Source organism: Saccostrea cucullata, unplaced genomic scaffold (genome assembly GCF_032062105.1).
Source record: "Saccostrea cucullata isolate Sc308-1 unplaced genomic scaffold, CSIRO_AGI_Scuc_v1 ctg104, whole genome shotgun sequence".
Taxonomy (NCBI): domain Eukaryota; kingdom Metazoa; phylum Mollusca; class Bivalvia; order Ostreida; family Ostreidae; genus Saccostrea; species Saccostrea cuccullata.
This window is the reverse complement of record NW_026931089.1, coordinates 390,806-418,260: the sequence shown is the minus strand read 5'-3', so window position 1 is coordinate 418,260 and position 27,455 is coordinate 390,806. Positions and strand designations below refer to the sequence as shown.

Here is a 27,455-nt window from a genome sequence, read left to right as displayed (position 1 = left end):
AAAGAACGTTTAATCCTATAATTAAAAAATTAATAAAATGAAAAGGATAACATTCACTAAAAAGTTGCCAATCAGTTCCTATGTAAGGAAAAACTAAGCATGATATAAATCTAAAATGTGAAGAAGCAGGGAATACCCGCCATAGTCTTAGATCTATCTATATTGAGACATAACGCAGGTATTTAAATGTCTTCTCGATACACAGGGAATAATCACGAGTTTCTGCAACACCCTCTTTGAAACAAAATTTGATTCCAAAATGAACCAATACAGACACTTGAAAATTTTCAATAAAAGGCCAGACATTCCCACATTCACATTATGTAAGACTTGGTCATCCCATCATACATGGTTCAAATGAGAAGAAAACATGCATTCTTTTCTGTGTTATAAGTTTAATACAAAGTAGTGACCAAAATTCAAACATTTCCTGCACACATTACAACTCTTTAAAATGTCCCCAGAACATTTGTGTATGCCTCTCTCTCTCTCTCTTGCTTTCTCTCTCTCTCCTTGCCTTCTCTCTCTCTCTCTAGCCCTTCTTTCTCTCCCCCTCTTTCTCTCAAGTACATTGGCAAATCATGTCTATAGAAAAGGCAAATATTTTTGCATCACAAATATAAACAAGTTCATGAAGTTGTAAACAACTTATAACCTTACACATATCACAGCTAAAATAAGCATTGCCAATTAAGACATAACTTTTATGCATACACATATACATTACAGTTCATACTATAAATATCATTTTACATGTAAATAAAATATAGGAAAATGAAACCATTACAATAATGAACACAAAAGCATTAAAAATAATTTTAAAAGCAGATCTTTAAAAAAAGTAATTGGATAAAGTTATTCTTAAATTTATCTTTACCAATTCGTTTTTTAAATAATCGGTGTTGCACTTTGAAATATCAATAGAATATGTAATTTTTTTGGGATACATGCAAATTAAATGTGGTACTTCAAAATTTCACAATTGAATATGTATTCAAACATACTGTTGCAAGTTGTGAAGATCTCAAAAACATTCCGAGACAAAATCGTCATGGACATATTAAACAAGGGAGGTATGCATGTTTGTTATAATGAAGTTGTGCTCAGTTTACCATATCTCAAGTGGAACTGGTTTACCATATCTCAAGTGAAACTGGTTAACCATTTCTGTTTTTTATCAGAAAGTACTGGTCTATAGCTTGTGACAAGCTGAAGCTTCATCAATCTTGTATTTTTTTTTTATCTTTTCAGTGAGCTGGAGCTACTGCAGGTTCTGACTGAAGATAAGATTGGTTATGGATAAAGTACTTTTGTGAAGATTTCAGAGTTATTAGAATAGGTTCCTGGTAGCTGGGCATCAGAGCATCAATAGCACTTGGGAAGGGATTTATGTACAAAGTCTTCATTGGGAGGTTGATGCTGGGGGTAAAGTGAGAAATATCCCCGGGTATAGGCTGGTTTCCTCGAGCCGTGGTAGCGGGGTAACGGTAATCTGTAACAGAATACATAGCACATTTAATCAACAAATACTCTAATGAAGAGAAAACAAAAACACTATAATTAAAGCACCTCTTTCCACTTGTATGACTGTAACTTTAAAACTTAGAATTAGGTCCACTTACCAACATGTAAATTGGTCTCCCTCTCTGGTCTGCATGTACTTGTGTGTGTTTCACCCAGACGAACAAGGGCTGGTTTGCTGCAAATAAGATTTTGTTTTTAAACTTTAGCTAAGAGAGCTTTAAAAAAATTTAAAAGCAATTTTCTGTCAAAACCATTTTTTTTTTTCATTTTTAATTTTGTATTTTTTAGAAACATTAAAAAAAAAATCATGCCACCATTGTGCACTGTATACATACTGCGGTATCTTGGGCAGTACAAGCACTGTGTTTTTGGCCTGCACCACATTTTCCTTGGTTCCAGGTGGTTTCCTGCCTCCACGCTTCAATGAATCCAGTGCTTTTTCCATCATCATGTCACAGAAATAGTTAATGGCATCAATATAAGTGGCAGACTCGATGAGTGCTGGATCAGGAGGCTTATCAAATGTGACTGAAAAATCACAGAGCAATGTGAATAAACAAGAATTTATCCATCTTTAATGTATAAACATCTGCAATACAAGGATTTCCTGCTTAATTATTGCTCAGTTGCTATAATATGTATATTGTATGTTAAGATAGAAAAGCTAGACACTCTCTTTAGATTAGAATATACGAGGGGTGATCAAAAAGTTTGCGAACTATCTCTATATCTACAAGACCACAATTCAGATTAGAAAAAAAATTGGTACACACATAGCCATACACAAGTTCTATAAATAGCATATGCTGAATAAAGTTTTGCTCCTTGTTTGTGACGTCACAATGTGAAAATGACGTCAATATGTAGGTCACTTGTGACGAAAAATAGTTTTCTCAATTCTACTCGTTCAAGAAACGACTGTATAATTTATGATATATCTTAGAAATCCCTTTGAAGTAGCATATAATAATTTGCACATAGTTTATTAAGACAAATGACTTCCTATAAATTCAATCAGTATTTGGATTGATTGTTTAAGTGAAGGACGGCCGATGGTTAAAAATGACACTTGTTATTTTGCCCAGTGAAAGTAAGTTTGAAAAGAGATGTGTTTTTAATAAAGCAATTTGCTATCACAGGCCTCTAATTTACACTTTGAAAAATTGTTGAATATTTCAACAATAGTATAATTATTAAATTCCTAAGATATCGTTTACTTTAGATTTTAAAAATATTAGATATGATAAAAAAGGAGGCACCCATTCTCTTTCCACCTTGAAGAATCGTCTCTCGAGAGACAGAAGATGATGTTTTTGATGGTCGCCATGCTTAATTTTGGAAAGGATATTCTTATCCACTCATTCTGTTGCCGAAAATTGACCATTTCTGACAAATGAACTGTTCTTGTTATAAAAAATAATTTACATGGAAAGAAATATAAACTCAGAAATATCTTTCAGCTTTTGTGACAGTACGCTAAGGAGGAGGTCACATGACCGCCTATATCACGTGATTTGTGCATGAGCAGAACGGTGGCAGATGCGCATTAAAATTAGAGAGGACTTATTTAAAATATAATAAACACTGAAACCAAATATTGTTTCTTTTATGAAAGTTATTCAATTAATTCGTGAACTTTTTGATCACCCCTCGTAAAATATCAGAAAATTCTTGTCCACATGTGTATGCACATATATATTAACCTTTTTTCATTAAATGTCAGTTCCTTTGAGACAGAGATTTACAATTGGATATTATCAGACAGCTTCTAATTGCCAGTCTTTGTAATTCAGATATCAGTAATTAATTACATCATCTTAGTATTTAATATTATTAATTCTGTTACAAAATTAAAAAACAGAAAAATTAGAGCTGTCTACATAAAAATACCCCTGGTAGTAAAGAAAATGCATACCTCGAAATAGCTTTAAAATGATCTCTTTTAACTTCAAATAAATAACTTGACATTTTGAAGACCTAAATATAAATCTTGTTGATACGCATGTATAAAAAGGTTTGTATCACCTCTTGACCATGTGCTCATATGGCGCAAAGAGCATTAATTAATGTGAGTCATGTGATCTTGATCTTATACACTGTACAAACAACATGGCTAAGAATCATGACAAAAGATCACAAGAAACTCTAAGGTGCCCCCCCCCCCCAAATTTATCTGCTTCTGCATTACAAAGTTTTGTCTAAAAGAATTGCAAATTGTTCACATCTTTAGAATTTGTCACTTTTAAACCTTGTTACCTTGACCTTCTCTAGATGACCTCTGTTTAAGGTCATGACATATTCTTGCATACAATGTATGCTCTTATGAAGAAATTTTACTGAACATTATGTTAGGAAATGGAATGATTCCTTGTCCTCGACTTTATGTTCAAGGTGAATGTTGTTATACATCCTTTGGTTACATTAGGAACCTTTGTACTGTAGATCACTAAATTTTCGCGACACCTTATTTTCGCGAGATAGTCATTGACTCTTGATTAGCGAGACAAAATTTTCACGAATTGTGCTTATTGCTCTATAAAATCTTAAGGAATACTATAATACGCGAGAATTAAATTTTCGCGAGAACATTGTCTTGCGTAATTATGCGAAAATAAAGTCCTCGCGAATAAAGTGACCTTGAACTTCCCCAAATGACCTTGGGTCAAGGTCAAGACACACCCTTGGGTCAAGGGCAATCTTTGTGTGAAATGAGAACCTACCAAGTTTATCCATAAGAAAGATATGGACCGGACACAAATTATGAAAATTTTCTTCCAGTGACCTTGAACTTCCCCAAATGACCTTGGGTCAAGGTCAAGACACACCCTTGGGTCAAGGGCAATCTTTGTGTGAAATGAGAACCTACCAAGTTTATCCATAAGAAAGATATGGACCGGACACAAATTATGAAAATTTTCTTCCATTGACCTTGAACTTCCCCAAATGACCTTGGATCAAGATCATGACACACCCTTAGGTCATGAGCAATCTTTATGTGTAATGACAACCTACCAAGTTTATCCATAAGAACTGTCCAAACGGGACAAAAATGAAGAAACGGGAGTTTTTCCAGATACGAATTATGAACTTTTTCTTAGTGACCTTGAAGTTCCCCAAATGACCTTGGGTCAAGGTCATGACACACCCTTAGGTCTTGGGCAATCTTTGTGTGAAATGAGAACCTACCAAATTTATCCATAAGAAAGATATGGACCGGACACAAATTATGAAAATTTTCTTCCAGTGACCTTGAAGTTCTCCAAATTACCTTGGGTCAAGGTCATAACACACCCTTGGGTCATGGGCAATAGCCGCATGAAATGAGAAACTACCAAGTAAATCCATAAGAAAGATGTAGACCGGACACCAATTATGAACTTTTTTTTTCCAGTGACCTTGAACTTCCCCAAATGACCTTGGGTCAAGATCATGACACACCCTTAGGTCATGAGCAATCTTTATGTGTAATGAGAACCTACCAAGTTTATCCATAAGAAAAATATGGACCAGATACGAATTATGAACTTTTTCTTCCAGTGACCTTGAAGTTCCCCAAATGACCTTGGGTCAAGGTCATGACACACCCTTAGGTCTTGGGCAATCTTTGTGTGAAATGAGAACCTACCAAGCTTATCCATAAGAAAGATATGGACCGGACACAAATTATGAAAATTTTCTTCCAGTGACCTTGAAGTTCTCCAAATTACCTTGGGTCAAGGTCATAACACACCCTTGGGTCATGGGCAATAGCTGCATGAAATGAGAACCTACCAAGTTTATCCATAAGAAAGATGTAGACCGGACACCAATTATGAACTTTTTCTTCCAGTGACCTTGAACTTCCCCAAATGATCTTGGGTCAAGGTCATGACACACCCTTAGGTCATGGGCAATCTTTGTGTGAAATGAGAACCTACCAAGTTTATCCATAAGAAAGATATGGACGGGACACGAATTATGAACTTTTTCTTCCAGTGACCTTGAACTTCCCCAAATGACCTTGGGTCAAGGTCATGACACACCCTTTGGTCATGGGCAATCTTTGTGTGGAGTAGTAGATTCTAATGTCCCTCCGTAAGAAAGATATGGACCGGACACGTTTGCAAAAACAGACAGACAGACAGACAGACAGATGGACGGACGGAAAGACAGACAGATAGACAGACGGACAAGGTGTTTCCTATATACCCTTGCGGGGGGTATAATGAAGGGCCACGCCATCTTCCAAGGGGAGATAATTATGAATTATTGAAAATTGATGGCATTTTTTAAAAATCTTCTTCTCAAAAACCGCTGGGCAAAGAAAGATGAAACTCATGTGGAATCATCCTCAGGTGGTGTAGATTCAAGTTTGTTCAAATCATGGCCCCCGGGGGTAGGGTGGGGCCAAAATGGACAATCAAAGTTTTACATAAGAATATATAGGAAAAATCTTTTAAAAATCTTATTCTCCAGAACCACTGGGCCAGGAAAGATGAAACTCATGTGGAAGCATCCTCAGGTGGTGTAGATTAAAGTTTGTTCAAATCATGACCCCCGGGGGTAGGGCGGGGCTACAATGGCCGATCAAAGTTTTACATAGGAGTATATAGGGAAAATCTTTAAAAATCTTCTTCTCAAGAACCACTGGGTCAGGAATGATGAAACTCATGTGAAATCATCTTCAGGTGGTGTAGATTCAAATTTGTTCAAATCATGACCCCCAGGGGTAGGGTGGAGCCAAAATGGCTGATCAAAGTTTTACATAGGACTATATAGTGAAATCTTTAAAAATTGTCTTCTCAAGTACTTCAAAGCCATGATTAGTGAAATTTATATGGAATCAATCTCAGGTAGTGTAGATTCTAGTTTGTTCAAATTATAACCCCCAGGGATAGGGTGGGGTCACAATGGGGGATCCTTTTTTAACCTTAAAATATATTTTAAGAAATCTTCTTCTCAAGAATACCAAAGCCATGATTAGTGATACTAGTATTTATATGGAAGCATTTTTGGGTAGTGTAGAATTAAGTTTGTTCAAATCCTGATTTAAATTTATTCAAATCATGGCCCTTTGGGGTAGGGAGGGAAACAAAGGGGAAACAAATTCAAATTTTTATGAAGTTACATAGTTTGTCATTTAATCATATCTGTACAACTTTCTTTGTTTATGATGCGATAATTTTACTTTGTGGTAGGGAGGGTAAAACAAATATTTTGTATTAACTTGAAATATTTTGGAAACAAATTCAAATTTTTATGAAGTTACATATAGGAAGAAAATGTTTTTAACAAATCTTTTGTATCAAGAACAGCAAAGTAATATGCTGTATTAATATGAAGGCATTCTCAAGTAGTATTAAATTCACCCCCCCCCCCCTCCTTCAGTAAACTTTTCAGTTCTGATCTGATTTGTGCTTTTTCCCAGCCAATTTGCTCAGGTGAGCGATGTGGCCCCTGGGCCTCTTGTTAGAGTTGTAATTAAAGTCTATTAAGGGTGTTATGCAATCAACCTCAATTTCACCAATTTAAAAACATCACAGTTTAATAATTAAAATCTTATTCAATTTCTCTGGGTAATTATTGTAATTTTTTATTAAAATATCATGTGTCCCCAATTGTTTAATCAGACTCTGCCTTTTTCAGGTTACTGTTCTCCACCACGAAATATCATAGGTATGTTAATTTTAATACCTGTCCAGTAGACAGATTATACATGGGTTGATATTAAGTAGCTGATTTGTTGTGGCTTTTGAAGTAAAAAAAAAAAACAACAAACAATCAAATGAAACTTAATAGATATAACGTGAATTATTTAATCCATGATTCAGACGGAATTGTGAGTCATTTAATTATTATTTTCCCCAAGATTAACGGTTATCAGTTCAGTTCTTCATTCCATGGGATGTACATCCCATATAGATATTATAGTACAATACGATATATTTATAAATTACATGCATAGCTCAATAACATGTTATCCAGACAAAAATTTTACTCACTCCATTGTGTTTCACTCACTCTATTGTGTCAATTAATTAATGCACAAAGTTTTACCCTGAAGATTGTTTTGTCTTTTTTTTTTCGTTTTCATTTTTTTACATGTATATGAACATGTGTTTGTGATTTTTAACACTATGCGCCCGGTGGCAACAAATTTCAAACAAGGGGGGTAATTTTATTGAGGTGGGAGGGGGGCTTGGGGATTCAAAACAAACTAGAATCTACACTACCTGGGGATGATTCCATATAAATATCACTAAAAATCTAAAGAAGTTTCTTTCCATATATACAGGTATGTGATCTAAATACCTGATAATTCAATTATCTTTCCTGGTCCAGTGGTTTTCATTTTTAAAGATTTTTCCTATATATTCCTATGTAAAAAGCTTTTACAGTTTTTTTTTTGGTTCTTGAGATTTCATATATGTTGGACAGTGTGTTTGAATCTGGGAATTTCAGTAAAAAGAAGATTTTTTTAAAATGCCATTAATTTTTCTCTAACCTGAACTTGCAGATATATATGAAAAGTCCACGACGACGACAACGACTATGAGACAGACAATTTTTGCATAGCTAATAAAAAGACATTTTTAGCATATAGGTCACAGTCAAGGTCAAATATTGGCCTAGTTAAACAAGTTTCTACATTCAACCTGCATTTATTAGGTCACAGTCAAGGAAATCACAATTAGAAATATGAGTCTTTATCTTTCATCCTTCAATAGTTATTGCAAAAGTTCGCTATTTTTAGCATATAGGTCACATATTTAAACATGTGAATTTTTTATGGAGTATGCATGCCTAATATGAAGTCTGTATCTCTCATGGTTTAAAAGTTATGGCAAAGGTTAAAGTTGACAACAGACAGACAGACAAACAGACAAACAGATAAACAGACAAACAGAAAGGACAAAAACAATATACGCCTCGGATCTATCGATCCAGGCGCATAAAAATAATTCAATTATAAGACCTTTTACAATTTTGTTGGACCAAATGATTTTAGAAATATCATAATATAATATATCATAATTAAATTCTAATTCAATTTCTCTGGATAATTATTGCAACTTTTTTATTAATTACCATGTTTCCCCAATTGTTTAATCAGACTGGCCTTTTTCGAGTTACTGTTTTTATCTCCACCAGGAAATATCAAAGGTGTGCTAATTTTTTTTACGTGTCCATCAGACGGATAATACATGGATTGATATTTAATGACTGATTCAATCACGTGGCTTTAAATAACAATTATCAAATATTATGTGAATTTATTTAATCCATGATGCAGACAGTCTAGTGAGTCATTTATCTTTTTATTTCAGGTAAAAATGATCAGTTCAGAAAAATGTTCATTCCATGGGACTAACATCCCATAAGTATAAAAGTACAATAAAAAATGAATTGTAACTTGTTTACAATTATTAAAAAATGGCCCTATAAGAAATATTGTAAAAAGACTCTTTAAGTTGAAGGGCACAAACATTTATCTTATGCTGACTTTGTGCATATGAATCAACAGTTGCCTTTATTAAGGTCCCTACATGTGCCTTTTGATTGCAACTCAAATTTGACTTGTTAAATTAATACATCTGTCATTATTGGAAAATTGTTAACTGATTTATTTGAAAATTTAGCAGTTAGAGAGAAGAATTTCAAGTTCATTAGTCACCCAAAAAATGACAAGAGTATGAGATCCAGAATCCAAATTTTAAAAATGCACTCTTGTATTGAAGACACATTAAATATTGGCAAATATATATATCATTGCTTTGAAAAAAATCATTTAACAACAAGTGGGGGTATATATAAATGTCAAAATCAACATGTAATCCAACAGAGAATTTCCAGCCAACAGTCTGTGTTATCAGGAACCATGTTATCTTTCTTTATAATTCAAGAAATTTTGTTCCTGGTTGGTGTGATAAAATAAAAGATTGATTTAATTTACAGGCTATAATTCTATATTATTACCACATGTATTTCCAATTACAATGAGCATATTCAATAAAACAAACTTTCAAAACCAGACAACTTTGATGAGACTGAAGCTCTATTGTTTTGTACTTGTTTAAAAAAGGTACAGAAAAGGAGCACCTACTGTGAAATCACTAATGTTCATGGGAGGAGGGGGATTTTCGTTGTTTTCAAGGTATAGAGAGACCCATGAATTTATGACCACAATGAAATGTAAACTTTCATATGCATTAATTACTATTAAACATTTTCCAACCATTAAATCAAATCCCAACAAATCAATAGTTTTTCCTCAAACCTCAAAAATTTGACCCCACGAAAATATGTGATTTTACAGTATTTATTAAACCTTTGAAAACTTTTCCCTAGTTTTACAATTACAGAAAGATATATTTTAGTTGCCATGGGAACCTAATTGCATGTCAAAATCAAATTTGATAGTTATACAAAGAACTTCTTTTTTTAACAAATATTCATCTTGAAGTGCATATGTGTAGTTTTACTGAAATCAGAACACAACTGCAAGAGGAGTATTCTAAACCAAATTTACAAAAAAAATTTCAAATTCTAGCACCAATGGTGATGTTCCAAAATCCAATTTTGCTAAAAAAAACAAACATTTTCTAATTGAAGTTTTCCTATTAGCAGTATACTGTACATACCTGTGATGCTTCGACTTCTTGATGTGCGTTCCTCGGGGAGGGTTGTGACCGTCTCCTGATCCTCAGGAATCATGTCTCCTCCTCCCTGTAAACAAAATTACAGCTGGTTATACATACCAGAAAGTGTACATATAGGCAAACTTGCATATATATGGTTAAAATCCAAAATATAATGTTCCACATTTACAGTTGGCAGAATATCAGATTGTTATGGTAACTATATATAAATATTTAAAGCTGAATGATGTATTTCACTATGTCTAATTAGAGGCCATTTATACATTTATGGTAAGAGGTCATAAGAATGTATTATTTGCTGAAACATATACATATATTGTATATCTATGATTTTGTATCATTTGTAGACAAGTCTTTTAAAGTTAAGGCATTGCAAAATATGGTTGAAATACAAATAACAACATGTTCAATTTCTTTTTGAAATAATCTTGAAATTAAAAAAAAATATTGTATAAAATCCATCTTAAGATATTATTGACACTGATTTTTTTTTTATTTAAACAAAAGAAATACTTTCATTGCTTGATAATGTTGCTGCCCTTGCAGAAAAATAACTCACACAAAGTCAACCAACTTATATAATTTTTCTACAATAGCTGCAATGTTACTTACCATACTAACAAACAGAGAGCATTTTATTGTTTATATTAATTTATATCTGTATAAATAATCATATAAAGTAAGATTATATTATATTAATATTATATTACTGTAATGTATATTGTACATGTATGCTGCATTGATAGAACAGCTGCTGCTAATGAAATCTTAAAACGTATGGTTTGCTTATCAGTGTTTACTAAGGGATTGATATATAACCAAAATTTACATAAGAAATAAAATAGATAATTGTGGATGTAAATATGTTAAAACATTCCATGTAAGTACATGCAAAAAATTGTATTTTTATACCCCCCACTTGAAAAGTGGGAGGGTTTATAGTAATCGGTATGTCCATCTGTCCGTCTGTCTGTTATGCATTGCGGTACCCATCTCTTATCCGCAACTCCTCCTATACCACGAAGTGAAATTTATTGAAACTTTCACAAAATCTTTATTACATATTGCCATTGTGCACCACCTATTTTACTTTCTTTTTTTTTTTTAAAGAGGACATTTCTCAAGAAAACAATATGGGATATGCTGCTTACAATGGCTGGTTTTTTTAGGATGCTCCTGCTGGAAGGGGGCGGAGTTCCCCGGCTCTTCCCACCACCTCTCATCCTCCCTTGTATATTCTGTCCTTTGTTCATCCTCTCAATAGTGTCTGTCAGGTGAAGTTTGTACGAAGTCATCCACCTGTTCAAGGACAATAATTTCAAAATAATTAAGACATTCATTGCCATTAGCAGAACCAATGAATCCATAAGGAACAAAACACATTCTCAGACACATGAGACAATTAAGTTCAAAGAGGAAATGTAACTGCTTAAAACATAATCATTAAGTTTTGCTAATTTCAAAGAGATTTATACTTAAAGTAATTGACTATTAACTACAATTACATGTTCTACCGGGTGCGTATCATTACCGCTACATTTTCAAAATTTTCATTACCGCTACTTAGTCATTACCGCTACAAAAATCCTTACATTACCGCTACATAAAAAAGTATACATCACCGTTACATTGCCTCTTTCGTTAGCCAGCCACATATGCGTGTACAGTATCCTATAAATGCATAAGACCCGTTTCCCCTGCTCACCACGGGGAGGTGAAAGTAGGACTTTAAGCAGGATGTTTTTTTCTTTCATGATTAAAATCAACTTTATTTCATAAAACACACACACAAAATGAAAATCAAGCACTGTTCATAGATAAAGTTCTAAGTTTTGTCAAATGTTTTTTTACACTATCGCTTTAAAGCCTTGAAAGCCATTTGCTTGAAATATTGTTGTTTTCTAAATTTATAACCATCGATAAGTAAGCCGACATTCCCTCAATTTGTATCAAACTTCTCAATTGTTGCCATAATGTTCAGATGGAGCTAAATAATTTAAAAATTACGACTGCAGAGGTATTGATATAAGTATACTCATTCTGATTAGATAGGTAGTGAATTCTGCTGATTAGAACTCATATACCGAACCATACCTGGCTAAATCGATATGTAGCGGTAATGAGTTGTTTTGGACTGATTCAATATGTAGCGGTAATGAGTTGTTTTTGGCCGGAAAAATGTAGCGGTAATGATCGGTCGAAAATCTGAAAAAATGTAGCGGTAATGAGTTGAAATTTTTGGCAATGTAGCGGTAATGTTGACCTCCCGTTCTACCACTTAATTTGTGTAAAACATCCGAATTTTGATTTGAGCTAATGTGTCTTTAATTTCAAGATATAATGTATAATGAGGTTTTTTACGTCAATGGAAATTTGAGAAAATGAATACTGCATTCAACAGGCACGTAGCATCAGAGGGGACCGGGGGGTCAAAACAAAATGCTACTACCAAGCTTTTTGTTGCAGGATAGCCAAATAAGGTAATGTAAGTATATAACTATAACAGTATATGAAAAATGATCCATTTGATACTGAAAGGAGATGGAATTTATCCACATAATATATTTCTTTAGACCTTTTTATAGGTAAGTTGATCCTGCCCCCCCCCCCCCCCCCACCCATTTCCTTTCTCATTTACCCAGTTTTCATTCTTGTTCAATAAAATTATATTAAACTTTGCTTTTTAATCTATGGCTATGTTTCTCCATTAGAAATCTAAATTAATATTAAAATGCATACTATTTCAACAAACCATATAGAGCTCATATCACTCTAGAAGTAAATAAAAAAAAAATAAAGAAGTCTTTGAAGAGATTGTAGCTCTACTAGTTTGTACTCTAAAAGAAGGTGATAAAAAAAGTAAAGTAGCATTTTAATTTGAAACTATGCAACAGCAATGAATTTAACAATGACCCTTAGTTTAGTTTCATTTTGAGACTAAAACTGACAGATCTTCCAGTTATTAATTAATTGACCTAACCAGCAATTACTGACAAATCTTCCAGTATTAAACAACATTAACCTACCTATCCAGCTATTACTAAAAAATCTTCCTGCAACAAATTAACATACCTATCCAGAAATCCTCCAGTAACAAATTAACCTACATGTACATGTACCTATCCACCCATTGCTGACAATCTTCCAGTAACCACATTAACCTTCCCATCCACCCATTGCTGAGACATCTTCCAGTAACTAATTAATCTACCTATCCTGGCATTGCCAAGACATCTTCAAATAACATTAACCTACCTATCCATACAAGATTGACAAATCTTCTAGTAACAACAATATATAACCTACCTATCCAGAGATTATTGTCAAATCTTTCAGTAATAAATAAATCTACCTATCCAGAGATTATTGACAAATCTTCCAGTAACAAATTAATCTACCTATCCAGCCATTGCTGACAAATCTTCCAGTAACAAGTTTACCTATCTATCTCAGACATCTTCCAGTAATAACATTAACTTACCTATCTAGCAATTGCTGAGACATCTTCCAGTAACAACATTAACTTACCTATCTAGCCATTGCTGAGACATCTTCCAGTAACAACATAAACCTACCTATCCAATAGGGCTGTCACAGGTACCCGAAATGACCTGGAACCACGGAACAATTAATTCGGATCGGGTACGGTTCCGTTTTTCTGGAATTCGGTTCGGTTCCGATTTGTATAGATGAGTAGGTTTTACTATAAAAATGGCGTCAAAAACGAGAGATTTGTTAGTACATTACCATTATAAGGTGATTTAAATAATTTGGTACAATTGTTTTCTATTCAGGAAACTACTTTAAACTTCTTATAATGTTGCTATTTCTAAGATTAAATGAAAATATTCTTTTTGTTGTTGAAAATAATACAAATCATGAGCTTTTATTCCATTACCTACCCGAACCGAAAAACCCAAAACCGAACCTTAAAAAATCAGAACCGACCCGACCCGAAAAATTTTGGAACCGTGACAGCCCTACTATCTAAATATTATTACAAATCTTCCATAAAATTAACCTACCTATCCAGAGATTACTGACAAACCCTCCAGTAAACAAGACTAACTTACCAATCCAGCCATTGCTGACAAATCTTCCAGTAAAAAAGATAACCTATCTATCTGGGACATCTTCAGTAACACATTAACTTACCTATCCAGCCACTGCTGAGACATCTTTCTCAGTTCCCCTTTCCTGTCTTCCTCGTCCACATTCCAGATGTCCCAGGAATCAAGCTCCTTAGAGAAAAACTTCTGTGGATCCTGATGTCCAATGGAAGACAGCAGATCCAGGACTGTCATCCTGTAAAAGTACAGATGAAGCAATTCTTAAGGATATTTTGCAATCAAAAATGGATGGAAAATGCTCAATGTGTGTAGAGAATGAAATCTGCTAGAAACAAATAAAATATTTTTCTAAGCTTCATGCTTATAGTTTGAATCAGTGAAAAATGTTAAAGACTGTAAAGCTGTTTACCTGACTTCTTTATCCCCATCCAGAAACTGTACCATTAACTCTGAAACAAACTCTTTGTCCTTGACCCCAAACTTGCTCATGGCCCTAAGAGCTGAGATAATAAAATTCTTTTGCTCTTCCACCAGACAGGTCGGTGGTTCTTTGTGGTGGTTTAGCACCGCAATGAGGTTTTTGGAGACGGAGTGAATGGTCCCATCTCCTATGTCCTCTTGAGTGTATAGCATGGCCATTGCGTCTGTGACAGCAATTTTGTGCATGTACTCGGCAATGCGCAGAAGTCGACTCATGGTCATCATGAAGTTATCGGCCGTCCAGGGTTTGGGAATATTCTGCAATTTAACAAATTTGAGGTAGAAATGGAGAATTTTGCTTTTTTTATTCTTTAATTAATAAACACTATAATTTTTCACAAGCTGCAGAAAAATTGAAGTATTTGTTTCCTTACAATTTTTTTTTTTTTGCAATGGTTGACCTGACTAGTACTTTTCTTAAAATGCCTAATATTCATCAATCGTAAGATCATATACCAATTAAGAACATTTGAACTACTGTAGATTCCTTATTTTTCGTAGTTTTTTTCCCCCCACAAACTGGCTCTTTAACGTCAAATCGCGAGAATTATAATTCGCGAATGGACGGTTGATCAACAGAATTTACATATATAGATTTCAGCACCATCAAAATAAAAGCAAGCAATATTTTTTCACGAGTGATGTTTCTCACAAGATTACGCAGAAATTAATTCTTCACCTATAATTAGGAATCTACAGTACCGTAAGTGATTTTTTTCTGACCATATTGTAAAACTATTAGGCACAACTCTTAATTTTTAACCATAAAAAACATACAGGTTTTTTTTTCTTTCGATTGCACAAAGATTCTTTCATATTAAAAGTACATCGTATCAAGATTTGACTGTATGGTTACTTGAGGAATCAATGTCTAGTTAGTATAGTATGCCAGGGCATTAATGATAGTGGGAAACATGGGATAATTTGCATAACGGGCAAACCCCGTTATGCATAAATTATCCCACGTTTCAAAGCCTGTTATGCATAAATTATCCCATGTTTCCCACTGTTGTTGATGTCCCTGGCATACTATATTAACTAGACAGTGATTCCTTATATCTCCATTTCATTATAATTTAATTTTACTTGTAACACGTCATTTGATTGGATAAAATATTTTATCCATTTTGTATAACATGACGTGCCTACGTCACAATGAGTTACGTCAAGAAACGTATTACTCCGCTTGACGTTACTTTTAAAATTTAATCAATGTGAAGCCTTATTCTGCGGGAAAAATTGTCTCATTGTCTGCGCTGAAATTAAATTATAAGGAATGAAGTTTATTTCAACTTATATCATATACGATATAACAAAACTTGGGGCAGTTTATGCTTTTTAATAAACCACTTCTTGGTTTATAAAGTGTAAACTGCCCCAAGTTATGTTATATCATATAATATAAGTTGAAATAAACTTCATTCCTTAAATGAAATGAAATTGTAGAATGTAGATGTATATTTAAATTACATGAGGACTTCTATGCCAATTTCAATAGTCCTCGGCCATTGACGTCAAACACAAAGGCAGCCGCACGAGATTTACATGCATATTTGGCCTTTTTAGCGTCAGACACAGAGATGGATGTGCATGAGATCTACATGCATATTAGGCATCCTTAGCGCCTGACCTATCAACCTGCCTAATTTATGTTCCAGTAGAATTATCAAGAAATCAACTCGGCTAACTTTCAAAGAGTTAACACAGAGAAAAAAATTAGAAATGAAAATATATGTATAACAAAGATAAAATCTTGCAGGCATGTACTTTACTAATAGCCACATCTAAAATTGATGAATAATTGCTAGCTAAATAAAGGATATTTCCTTCAAATGCATTCAAATATTTAAGCTTCAAATTATAAATTTTCTTTATAACAATTTTTATTAAAAAATTTAATCCTGTTTTCAGTACAAGTAGACAAATAAATTTCATAAATTAAATGATATGTCATAATTTAGTAAACATTTAAGAAATGTAACCTATCGTAATTTGCCTTATGGGAATTTTATAACATTTCTAGCAAATGATATGTTCCTAATTTAAAGTACTGTTATAAAACAATTAAAGTCTGCTGGTGATAACAATAAGTTAATTATGTACATCTTGTTACATCTGCATATAAATACATGTATATAATTATAATTCTGTTTTTAATAAGACCATAAAAACATTTCACATACACCTGTTACAAATATATATTCCACAAATCAAAATCACAGGCAGTTATACAAATATGATTGGTTCATCATACATTGCTTGTTTTTTTAACTTTAAGCCCCTATTATTGTCCAGTTTTATGTGGATTTGATATGTTTTGAACATATTTTCAATTTATTTTTCATTGATTTGACTATTTCTGACCCTAACTGCTGACTGCTTGTATAGATTTTTGCTTCATACTCTCATTTCAGCTTTGATCTCATGTCTTGATCCTAGCCCTTTAAGAGTCAGGATTTGAAACTTACTTATACTGTGATATCTCTTTTTTTTTTTGGGGGGGGGGGGGGTATTTTTGTTGTTTTCGAGGTATCAAGAGACCCATGACCCATGACTTCACGACCACCGTGAAATGTAAAATTTAATAATGCATTTCTACACAACACTTCTTTAACCTTTGAATCAAAGTCACAAATATCCATTATTTTTTCTCAACCCTCAAAAATTTGACCCCATGAATGTATGTCATTTTACATGTATGTATCTCTTTGCAAAATTCCGAAATCCAGCTGTTCATGCATGTGTTGGATTCAGCTGAATTTTTTTATGAACTTAATTAAAACGTTTCTTTAAAAACTCTTAGATGTATTTTGGCAGGCGAGCCTTGATTTATGATAATGAACAAATCAAGGAAATCCACCTATGGCTAGTACTTTTGGTGCATCAACCTTTAGGATAAATAGAGGATATTCGATGTTTTGTAGTTGAATATGGAATTTATTTCAGAAGTGGGACAGGATTTTTGATATTTTCACGAGTGCGAAGCACGAGTGAAAATATAAAAAAATCCTGTCTCACGAGTGAAATAAATTCCATATTCAACTACAAAACATTGAATTTTCTGTTTATTACATTTTTAAACAAAAATTTTTGATTTTTCCTTTGCCTCTGCCTTTTTGTAATACAATGATAGGCTACATGACGTCATAGTTGAGCGGTTGAGACGTCATAGCTAAGTGAGGTGAAAACACTGTAAACATGGATTTAGCAAAATATTTTTTGACAGTTTTATTTGCTGTCAGAATGATTTATTTATTTCCATCTATCTTATTTTATGTCAAGGAAGTTTTTTTTACAACAATCTTCGTTATGGGAAGGGAAATCTAGAGTTTTCCCGCACTTCTGATATTCGTCACACTGTGACAGGATATCATTTTGATATCCTTTCATACTGTGACAGGATATCATTTTTATTCAATGAATAACTTACAGTATATCACGGGTAAAAATTTAATAAATTACTTTTAAGCTTCAAAATATTTATAAAAAATAAATTATGTCTGAAGGGGGAAATCCTGAACAAATTAAATACAAATAAAAAACGTGAAATAAATATTTTAAATAATTTATAAGTATGAAAATTTTAATAGATTAAAGTTTAGAAAATTATATTGTAAAATATAACTGGAAATGAAAAAGCCAATCACAGACTTAATTTTATATAAAAAAAAAACAATAATTACATCATAAGTCTTCTCAGTGGAGGGTATCAAATATAATGCTTATCACAAGTCTGAAGATCACCACATTTCTAATCAAATGATGTTTCTTAAATAAAAAGATATTTAGAATGCGGTTCTTTACATCATACTTCATTAACACTTCATTAGACTGTTAATTAGTTGTGCAGATCAAATGTTAATATCCTTATTTAAACTGTGTACATTAATGTTGTACTAATTTTATAGTCTAGCACATGGATGTATTAATGCAAATGATAGATCGAGTTTTGTTAATCAAGTGGTCCCGTTCGGACGGGTGACGTCGCTTTTTCTGTTGAGTTTTGACACTTACTTATTAAGGTTTTTGTTTAGTATTTTCACTGTGTATACAGTAGGAGATACATACGATATCAGAAAATGATTATAGCCTTTTCATTTGTGTAACATATAATTTTTATTAGGTTTTGACTTGTTTTACGTAGAAAATAATCATTTTAATTCAAAGACTTCATGTAAGAGTTTATAGAATTTTAACCTTGGTCCATGCGCACTATCTGCAATCTTTAAAGACCCCAATTTTTACAAAAATATTAAGTTCCATCAATAAAAATTAAATCATTCTGACTTGTTTTTTCATAAGAAATATTTTGATATACAATAGATTTATATAAAACCATTTATTTTAACAAAAAATGCCTGAGTCCACGTCACTCCACGAACTTTTTGTACAACCCTCGTATATGTACATCGGCACACAAATAATGCAGGTGTAGTTTACGTCACTTATAACGTCATGATCTTTTTTTCTGTTTCACACACGTCTGATAACATTCAGTAATTTTTTATACCCCCCGCTTGAAAAGCGGGAGGGTATATAGTAATCGGTAATTCCGTCCGTCTGTACGTCTGTCCGTCCGTCCGTCCGTCTGTCCGTCCGTCCGTCTGTTACGCTTTGGGGTACCCATCTGTTATCCGCAACTCCTCTCATACCACTGAATGAAATTTGATGAAACTTTCACAGAATCTTTATTACATATTGCCATTGTGCACCTCCTATTTTACTTTTTGATCTGACATATATTTTGGATTTTCCAGAGCAAAACATGGATACTGCCCATATATTCATATGGGAGGCGGAGGGTATCATTTAGTGAGCTCATTGCTCACAGTACCTCTAGTTTAAGTGAAAGACCACTCTTGACTGATGGACTTTTCTAAATTCACTAATACTGTCCTTTTTTTGAAGCAGATTCAAATTTCAGTCGAAATTTAGTCCAAAGATTGCCTTACATTGAAGGCAGCAGAGAATACACGTTATTTGATGTCGTTCATCTTCCAGATTGTTCCCCATTATCTGCGTTTAACAAACAGTACTCTACTTCTTAATATCCTGTTAACTATATTTTAGGTATAGAGGAAAACTCTCATTGAATCTCATGCCATTTACAAATAACTTCTGTATCAAAATTTAGTGTGTAATGCCACTTCTGTACTCTTTTTTTCCCGTCTCTGATGTTTGTAAACCATATCCAAAACAATTTATTACATCTCTGTGTGCCAGTTACGCGCTTGACGACATCATTTTCATCAAACTCAATTCCAACAACACTTTGAAAATCATGACACCAATTGTCTGTTTCTATTGCTATTTTATATGAAATTTTGACATATTGATAAGATTTTGATTCTGGTTTCATTGATTTAAATTTGAGTTCAATGTTTTACACAGTACTAAAGAAATAAAAGCAAATATAAGAATTCATTATAATTTTAAGGAACACTGAATATACGAGGGGCATTTCAAAAGTCCTGAGAACTGTTTAATAAAAAATTATCTGTTTTACGGAAATTATTGAATTTGATATCATTGGAAAGATCAGAAAAATATACACATATTGTGACGTCACTTTCTAATTTTAATGACGTAATAACTCCGAAAATGATGTCATTCTTCCGCATGCTAACAATACTGGCCATAAAAATGACGTAACAAAAAACACAATTTCATCAAAGTAAAATTTTAAAAACAACTTTTGCTCATTACTCAGGCGCAAGTTATTGGACGCAAATGCCAGTTGGTAGGGGTGTTGCTAAAACGCGGAACGGAAAACGGAACGGAAAGCAGAACGGAACGGAAAACGGAATATATTATTTTGGATTAAATCACTTAAAATACACAAATTTTATCATAAACGATATATCTTGTACATATTCAACCCCCACTATTAAATACAAGTTGATTTTGTCATGCTCAGTCTCTCATTTACGAAAATCGCTAACATAGCATTCACCTAGAATCGAATTTGAAAAAAAAGGGGGGGGGGGGGGGTTATACGAACTTGAAAAGTATTTGACAAGCAAAAACACAAAAAGAAGACAATTGTTAGATTCAGGAGGGGGAAAACACAAAAAGAAAACAACTGTTTGATTCGGGGGGGGGGGGGGATAAGTTCCAACTCCAACATCTTTCAGTACTATCTTTTTACACTAACTTACTACATAAATTACATTCACAAAAATTGTGAGGATGTCAACTTGAATGAATATCTCCGTGGTAAAAATGTTATGACTTGGGGAGGGGGGGTGTCAAATATTTGATATCTTGATGAACCATGGTAAGAGAAATAAAATGTAAAAAAAATTATTAAGATTACGTTTAGGGCAAACCTTTACGTTAAGCTCAAATAAACATCTCTTATACACACTGGTTGTTAAAATTTTATTCAAAATAAAGTAGCTTTCTATATATTTAAATTCTGGATAGACAAAGTTGGAAAACTTTCATGTGGTAGATAAGATGCAAAATCTTTGCATTCAGTGAAGTTATATTATGTTTGTTTGCAGTACATATGTGTGTATGTTTGGGGGGGGGTGTTATATGAATGACCCCGTAAAAATGAGTTTGTTTTCCCATGCACTCATTGGAAAGGTCTGAGAAGCTGTAATAGGTCTGCCCCTTCTTGTGTTCAAAATATACAAAAGATTTAATAAATCAATTTTTAATGTGGCTGTGGGCCCCTACTTGAAACTGCCATTCCCCCTTTCATGATTCGCGAATTCATGTCTGCACAATCTGAATATCATAAGTAGTAATCTTTACAGACATTGACATTGGAAACCAATTGAAAGAGGGGGGGGGGGGGGGGGGGGGGGGGGGGGCATGTTTTTATCGAATCTTGCTCAATATATTGCATAAAACAGACCTAATTGTGAAAAAAAGGCAAAGTTGGCAATCAAAGAAAAATAGACGATTGTGTTACAAAGTTTAATGGCATAAATTCGTCAGGTGTTTTAACCAGATTTGCAGGATCGATGAAGGCTCAAAAGAAGTTAAGTTTAGTGTGCCCCATATTTTCTCCTAAAATCCAAAATGGTGCGGGCACAGTTGTAACCCCACCGTACCTCCACATATTCGCAAAATTTAATTCATGGAAATTAAATACGATTCTACATGTCTGTGTAACTTATAAACCTTTTTTGGAGTCAAAAGTCAAAAGCAGTAGTGAGTTTTGGGGTGCCGAAATTGAATTAATATGAAAAAATACGCACAGAAACAAGTCAAGGGCAAGACTTTTGTACATTTTCTTTGTAAACGGTAAGAGTACTATTACTCAAAATATATTTGTTGAAAACTGCATTAATATACTTAAGTTTTATATAGAAAATGTTTTATTTCATACAATGGAGAACTATATAAAAGACCGAAAATCCAGTCGTATCATGTAACTTAAAATCTTAAAAGAATGTCGGTAATAACTAACCGGATATAAACCGTGGCTAGTAAACAAACCAAACAATGAAATATAGAATTGTTGATAAACAGTACCATAGTCCTTCTCTACTTCTTTGCAAATTAACATTTTTCTTTGAAATATTTTTTCAAATAAGCCTTTGGCAGCACTTTTAAAATTGTGTCATGTGGATAAAAACTCGAATTTTCAGTACTAGTATGCTAAACATTCTATATTCTGACGTCATTTTCGGAGATATTACGTCATAAAAATTATAAAGTAACGTCACAATTTGTGTATATTTTTCTGATCTTTCCAATGATATCAAACTCAATAATTTCCGTAAAACAGTTAATTCTTTACTAAACAGTTCTCAGGACTTTTGAAACGCCCCTCGTATTATGTATATGCAAAATTTGGTTAGTATTGGTTATCGGTACATGTTTAAAAAGATACAAACATTGTCTATGACTTTTTGGGACAACCCTTGTACAATGCACATGCCTTGGAAATATCGTATTTTTATCAATGAATGATAAATTGAGGGTTCTCACTCTCTTACATACAGCTGTATATATGTCTATTAGTTCATTTATTTTTTGATTGGAATGACAAAAACATTTAACTTTTTAAATTGGATTGAAAATATGGCATGTTTTGTATTACAAGTATCAGCAATATTATGCTGTCCCAGTCAGATGACTATTAAACGCGCCTCTCATACTGAAGAGTTCCGTAATGGAAATCAAACATATTGAAACCAGTCCTTTGGATAAATCTGCAAAAACTGAGGTTTTTGGCATTAGGTACTGGCTTGAAAGCTCAAAGGCTATAAGTATCAGAAATGCAAATGTGGAGTGTCATATGAGATAAAAAAACTTCTCAAATTGACAAACATGTACAATTGTCTAAAATAGATGAAAGGACATGAATTAACATGTTTGAACTGCATGATATCTGTTGTTTAAACAAGATCTACAGTATATTTTAACTGTGAATATGCAATGATATGAGCCGGCCCCTGCCCCTCCTTCACACTTACACAAAATTTCAACACAGAGATATTAAAGAGATTTTTAGCAATATAAGGAAATTTGTCGACAAAAAGAGTCTCAAATTCATGACAATATATGCACCCCTATTTAAAACTAGAGGTACTGTGAGCACTGAGGTCACTAAATAATACCCCTGCCTCCCATATGATTATAATTGCAAAGTCTTATGTTTTACTCTGGGAAACCCAATATATTAAGTGTCAGATCAAATAGTAAAGAAGAGGTGCACATTGGCAATATGTAACAAAGATTAAATTTCATTCAGTGGTATAAGAGAAGTTATGGATAAAAGATGGGTATCCCAAATACGTAACAGATGGACGGATATCCCAATCACTATACACTGTATAACCTCCCACTGTGAATTGTGAATATCAAAGTTGAGACATTTAATATAATAGTTCAACATTCTGATACAGGTTGAGATCACTTTATCAGTCATCTAATTCCTGGTATTCAGGATACTGGGGACATTACACATAAAATGTCAATTTAACGGTGTCATTAAAATGCAATGAAATATGCTATAATTAAAACTTAATAGCAAAAACGTTTTATGACATGAGGACTGCCACTCCTGAAGGATTAAAAATTTAATGACATTCAGTCTGACTTTTAGTCATCACAGCAAAAAAAATGTCAATTACATGTATTCTAAAATAAACTAATTGTCAATTGTTAATTGAACTATAAAAATTTTTTTTAGAGTAAATTTAATATCTAGAAATGAAATAAGTTCATTAAGAAATTGACCTTATCATAAACCGGGCAAGTTACTGTACATGTACTATATAATTTGGTGTATTCAAAATTTAGCATAATCACTGGGTATGGAGTTGTTGGCGTAATTAAGGAATAACTGTCTTATTTTGTGTTTTATTTCATGATGTGATCAATCGATTGATCATCGTCATGAAATTGAAAAATCTGACAGTTATTCCTTATATTTACATGCTTTGATTCCGCCAATCCACGTGCTTCAAGCCCTGCTTATGTCTAGCTGTTTGTCTCACCCTGCACGTGGTTTTTTTGGAATCGCGCCAATACATTGATGGAGAAATAAAGTACATTTACAATTTGTAATTTTATCTCGGACAAAGACATTGGAAATGTAAATATTCATAGTTTAGCTCTACACATGTCCATTCAGTGTCTTGTACATAATTGTATATGTTAATGATTTCTTAGCGGTATTCATGAATTAGCACATTGTTGTCCACACCAAAGCTGCTAAAATATGAAGCCCGCTTCTTAAAGTACTACAGTATTACAGTAACCCCAGCATGTATAGGTACATGGATATACATGTACATGTATATGCATCAAAGAATTATAATAAAAGAAATTGTAATATATTAAGATCTTACCGTTTCACCAGCATCTGGAAAGAATTTTTCGAACCACTCAGCACCCTTGAATTGTGTAACAAAGCTAGGAAGTGGCGTCTCTGGCCGAGGTGGTGTTGGTTCCCTCTGAGGTGGTGCCACAGGTCTAGGCTTGGGTGGCAGGGGCTCTGAGGGGGGTGCTGGTTTGGCATATTTTACGAGGGGTTTCAGGGGTTTAATTTCCCTCTTGGGTGGAGGGGCTGAGGGGGGTTTGGGTTCACTTGGAGGTTTATCGGAGAGTGTAGATTTCATTGGGGATTTGAGTGCGGTGCCTGATGGTTCTGTTTCTACTGGGGATCGGGGGGTCATGGTCACTGTGGATTCGTCATCCTCCTGAAAATTAGAATGAACAGAGTCACATTACAAACAGTAAACTTTCTAGTATCATGAATATGATTTTCTTGAGTGCTTTTTTTTATTCTTCAAACGTAGCTATATATTGCTTTAAGGCTGTCATTTATTGATGGAAAGTATCAGGTTAATAAATTATTCAATCTACTTACAATGAATGATTTCTATGCAGTTTGCTTTCAAACATCAAAATGCAGAAAATGAAAGGAACTGAAACATTATACCTTTTCTTCCTCTTTCTTGGTCAGCATTTCATTGAACTTGGACATGAGTGAACTTTGTCTGGAGGTAGCAGGAGGGGTGGGGGTTTTGGGAGGGGTCTCTATCACATGGACTGTTGGCTGCCTGCTAAACGTGACCTCCTTCCTGGGTGGGGTATAAACAGGGGTCCTGGTCCCACTGGAGGGGATGGGACTCTGGGGGGCTGATTTTTCGTCCTCCCAGTCGTCAATGATAAGCGTGCGATCCTGATCTATCCCCTCTTCCTCGGGGACTAGATCATCCACCGTTACTTCTTTTTCTTCTTCTACTGGCTCCTTCATTTCATTAAAAGACAAGTCCAGATGAATTATTAGTGTTTAAAATTAGAAAACTTTGAATTGTTCTACATGGACTTTAAAATCTTTAACATAAGTTAATGCGAAAAAAAAAAGGTATGGCAATACCTAGATACATGTACATGTAAATACAGATGATAAATATGTCATATGAAATTCACGCTCAATGGTTTCCATTTTCCTTAATGGTCATTTCCACATGAATGAATTTTAAAATATCACATGAAGTTCTTATTGATATTAAGATATTTGTACTGAAAACATCTAAACCATGATGAATTCATACATGTTCAGTCTTGTACATATACATGTAATGCCAGAAGGTAAATTTTAACTGTCAGCTATCAGATATAATTGGAAACATAAAATCTTTATCTATATAAAACTACAATCTATATCATTGAGTATTGATATTAGATATAACTAGATAAATCAACTAATTCTGAATAAAAATTTAAGAAGCTAATAATGATTCTTAAGACAGTCTTAATGTTCTTGCTCAGTGTCTCTGCAATAAAAAAAATTCTATCTAAAATATATCTATCTAAAGCTACATGTAGCAATGATGAATATTTAAAATAAGAAAAAAAGTTTGTGTATACATGTACAGTGGACCTTCAGATATCCGGACGCCAGATATCCGGATACTTCAGTATCCGGACGATTTCTCATCGGAACGAAATTTTTAAATGTTATTTTGTCTTGTTTAACTGGTGATTCAGATATCCGGATGCTTCACATATCCGGACAAATTGACTGGGAACCAAAGCGTCCGGATAAATGAGGGTCCACTGTATAATATTGTACATACATTAGTCTGAAGGTATGAAGAAAATATTGAAAAGTATTCTTATTTCAGCAAAGTAATCAGAAATGGCATAAATGAGAAACTGGATTTTTTTCAATTTAACTTTCATTATTTTGGAAAAATGCTCTGAAACCATTTAACTTTAATACTTCACAAAAAAAGAGAGAGACTATTGTGTGGAAATTGTGTATTTCTGATATGATGCAATGAACTACTTTAACAAAAGAAATACTATTTCATCTACTAGTATTTTTTTTTTATAAACAAACAACCATCTTTGTGATAATAAAATAATAAATGAGGGTTGAAAAAAAAAAATTTGGAACATTAGAAAGGGAACTTTTAATTAATTTTTGGTTGTTTCTCTGGGACAGTCTGGGTCATAAAAATAAAAATTGCAGTTAAAAATGAATAGAAGTTAGTATAATATACTTGTATTTATTGAAACATTATTCAAAAGGAGAAATGTAACAGGGCCATATTCCATGTGCAAAAAGGAGGATATTTCAAGTGGAAGTTTGTTTTCTGAAAGTTATGCCCCTTTTTCAAATCTGCCTTTCATTAACAATTCAGTCAAATTTTGCATAGATTAATTTTACCCAAATACTTTTTGAAAATATTTGAACATGATTTTTTTAATCTTCATGTAGTTTAAGACAGAGTTGAATTAATGAGCAAAATTTCATTGGTTTATTTCTTAACTACTGTAATTTATTTATAGGCATGAGTATGAGGAAAGAAAAATAAACATTTGAGGTTGAAGCGTACCTGTATACCTAATAACCGGTTCCATCTATGCTGTTTATAAAAGCAATAATGGAAGTCAACAAATCAGCTCAGATTCACATTTGAAAATAATACAGAAGAACAACAATTCAATGGCATAGGACTAGTGAATTTCAAAGATAACATTTTTTTTATCTAATGGCATTCATACCCAGTAAATATCTTTTGCTTTTGCCAATTTGTAGTAAGTGATGCAGAAATGCCAAAAAGTTGCAGCTTATTTTAAAACATCTGTTGTTTACAGTAAAAAAAAACTTGTTGGGGAGAATTTCATTTTCTTATTAAAGAAAAAAAATGTTTTTCTGTACAGTTCTGTACATATATGCCTAATGCCAGATCCTACACCTGCATGTATCTGATACAAAAGTAGATGAATTCTTTTGTATACTGGGATTTCTACTTTCTAA

General features: G+C 33.3%; 1 protein-coding gene across 6 annotated transcripts in view; it reads right to left on the bottom strand.

Moving 5' to 3' along the window:
• Window positions 1-381: 381 nt before the first annotated feature.
• The window catches only part of LOC134231367 (WD repeat-containing protein 97-like), a 62,513-nt gene continuing 35,439 nt past the window's right edge, over window positions 382-27,455 (bottom strand). For 5 of the 6 annotated variants that reach the window (XM_062713327.1, XM_062713326.1, XM_062713328.1 and 2 more), the window contains 10 exons: window positions 27,031-27,060; window positions 25,122-25,433; window positions 24,529-24,879; window positions 14,643-14,971; window positions 14,319-14,468; window positions 11,315-11,462; window positions 10,146-10,230; window positions 1,860-2,052; window positions 1,623-1,699; window positions 382-1,492 (listed from right to left, as the gene is read on the bottom strand). In XM_062713327.1, coding sequence (XP_062569311.1) covers window positions 1,248-1,492; window positions 1,623-1,699; window positions 1,860-2,052; window positions 10,146-10,230; window positions 11,315-11,462; window positions 14,319-14,468; window positions 14,643-14,971; window positions 24,529-24,879; window positions 25,122-25,433; window positions 27,031-27,060 — 1,920 coding nt within the window. In that variant the 3' untranslated portion in view covers window positions 382-1,247. The remainder of the gene's footprint in view (window positions 1,493-1,622; window positions 1,700-1,859; window positions 2,053-10,145; window positions 10,231-11,314; window positions 11,463-14,318; window positions 14,469-14,642; window positions 14,972-24,528; window positions 24,880-25,121; window positions 25,434-27,030; window positions 27,061-27,455) is intronic. The other variant, XM_062713330.1, reaches the window with a different exon arrangement.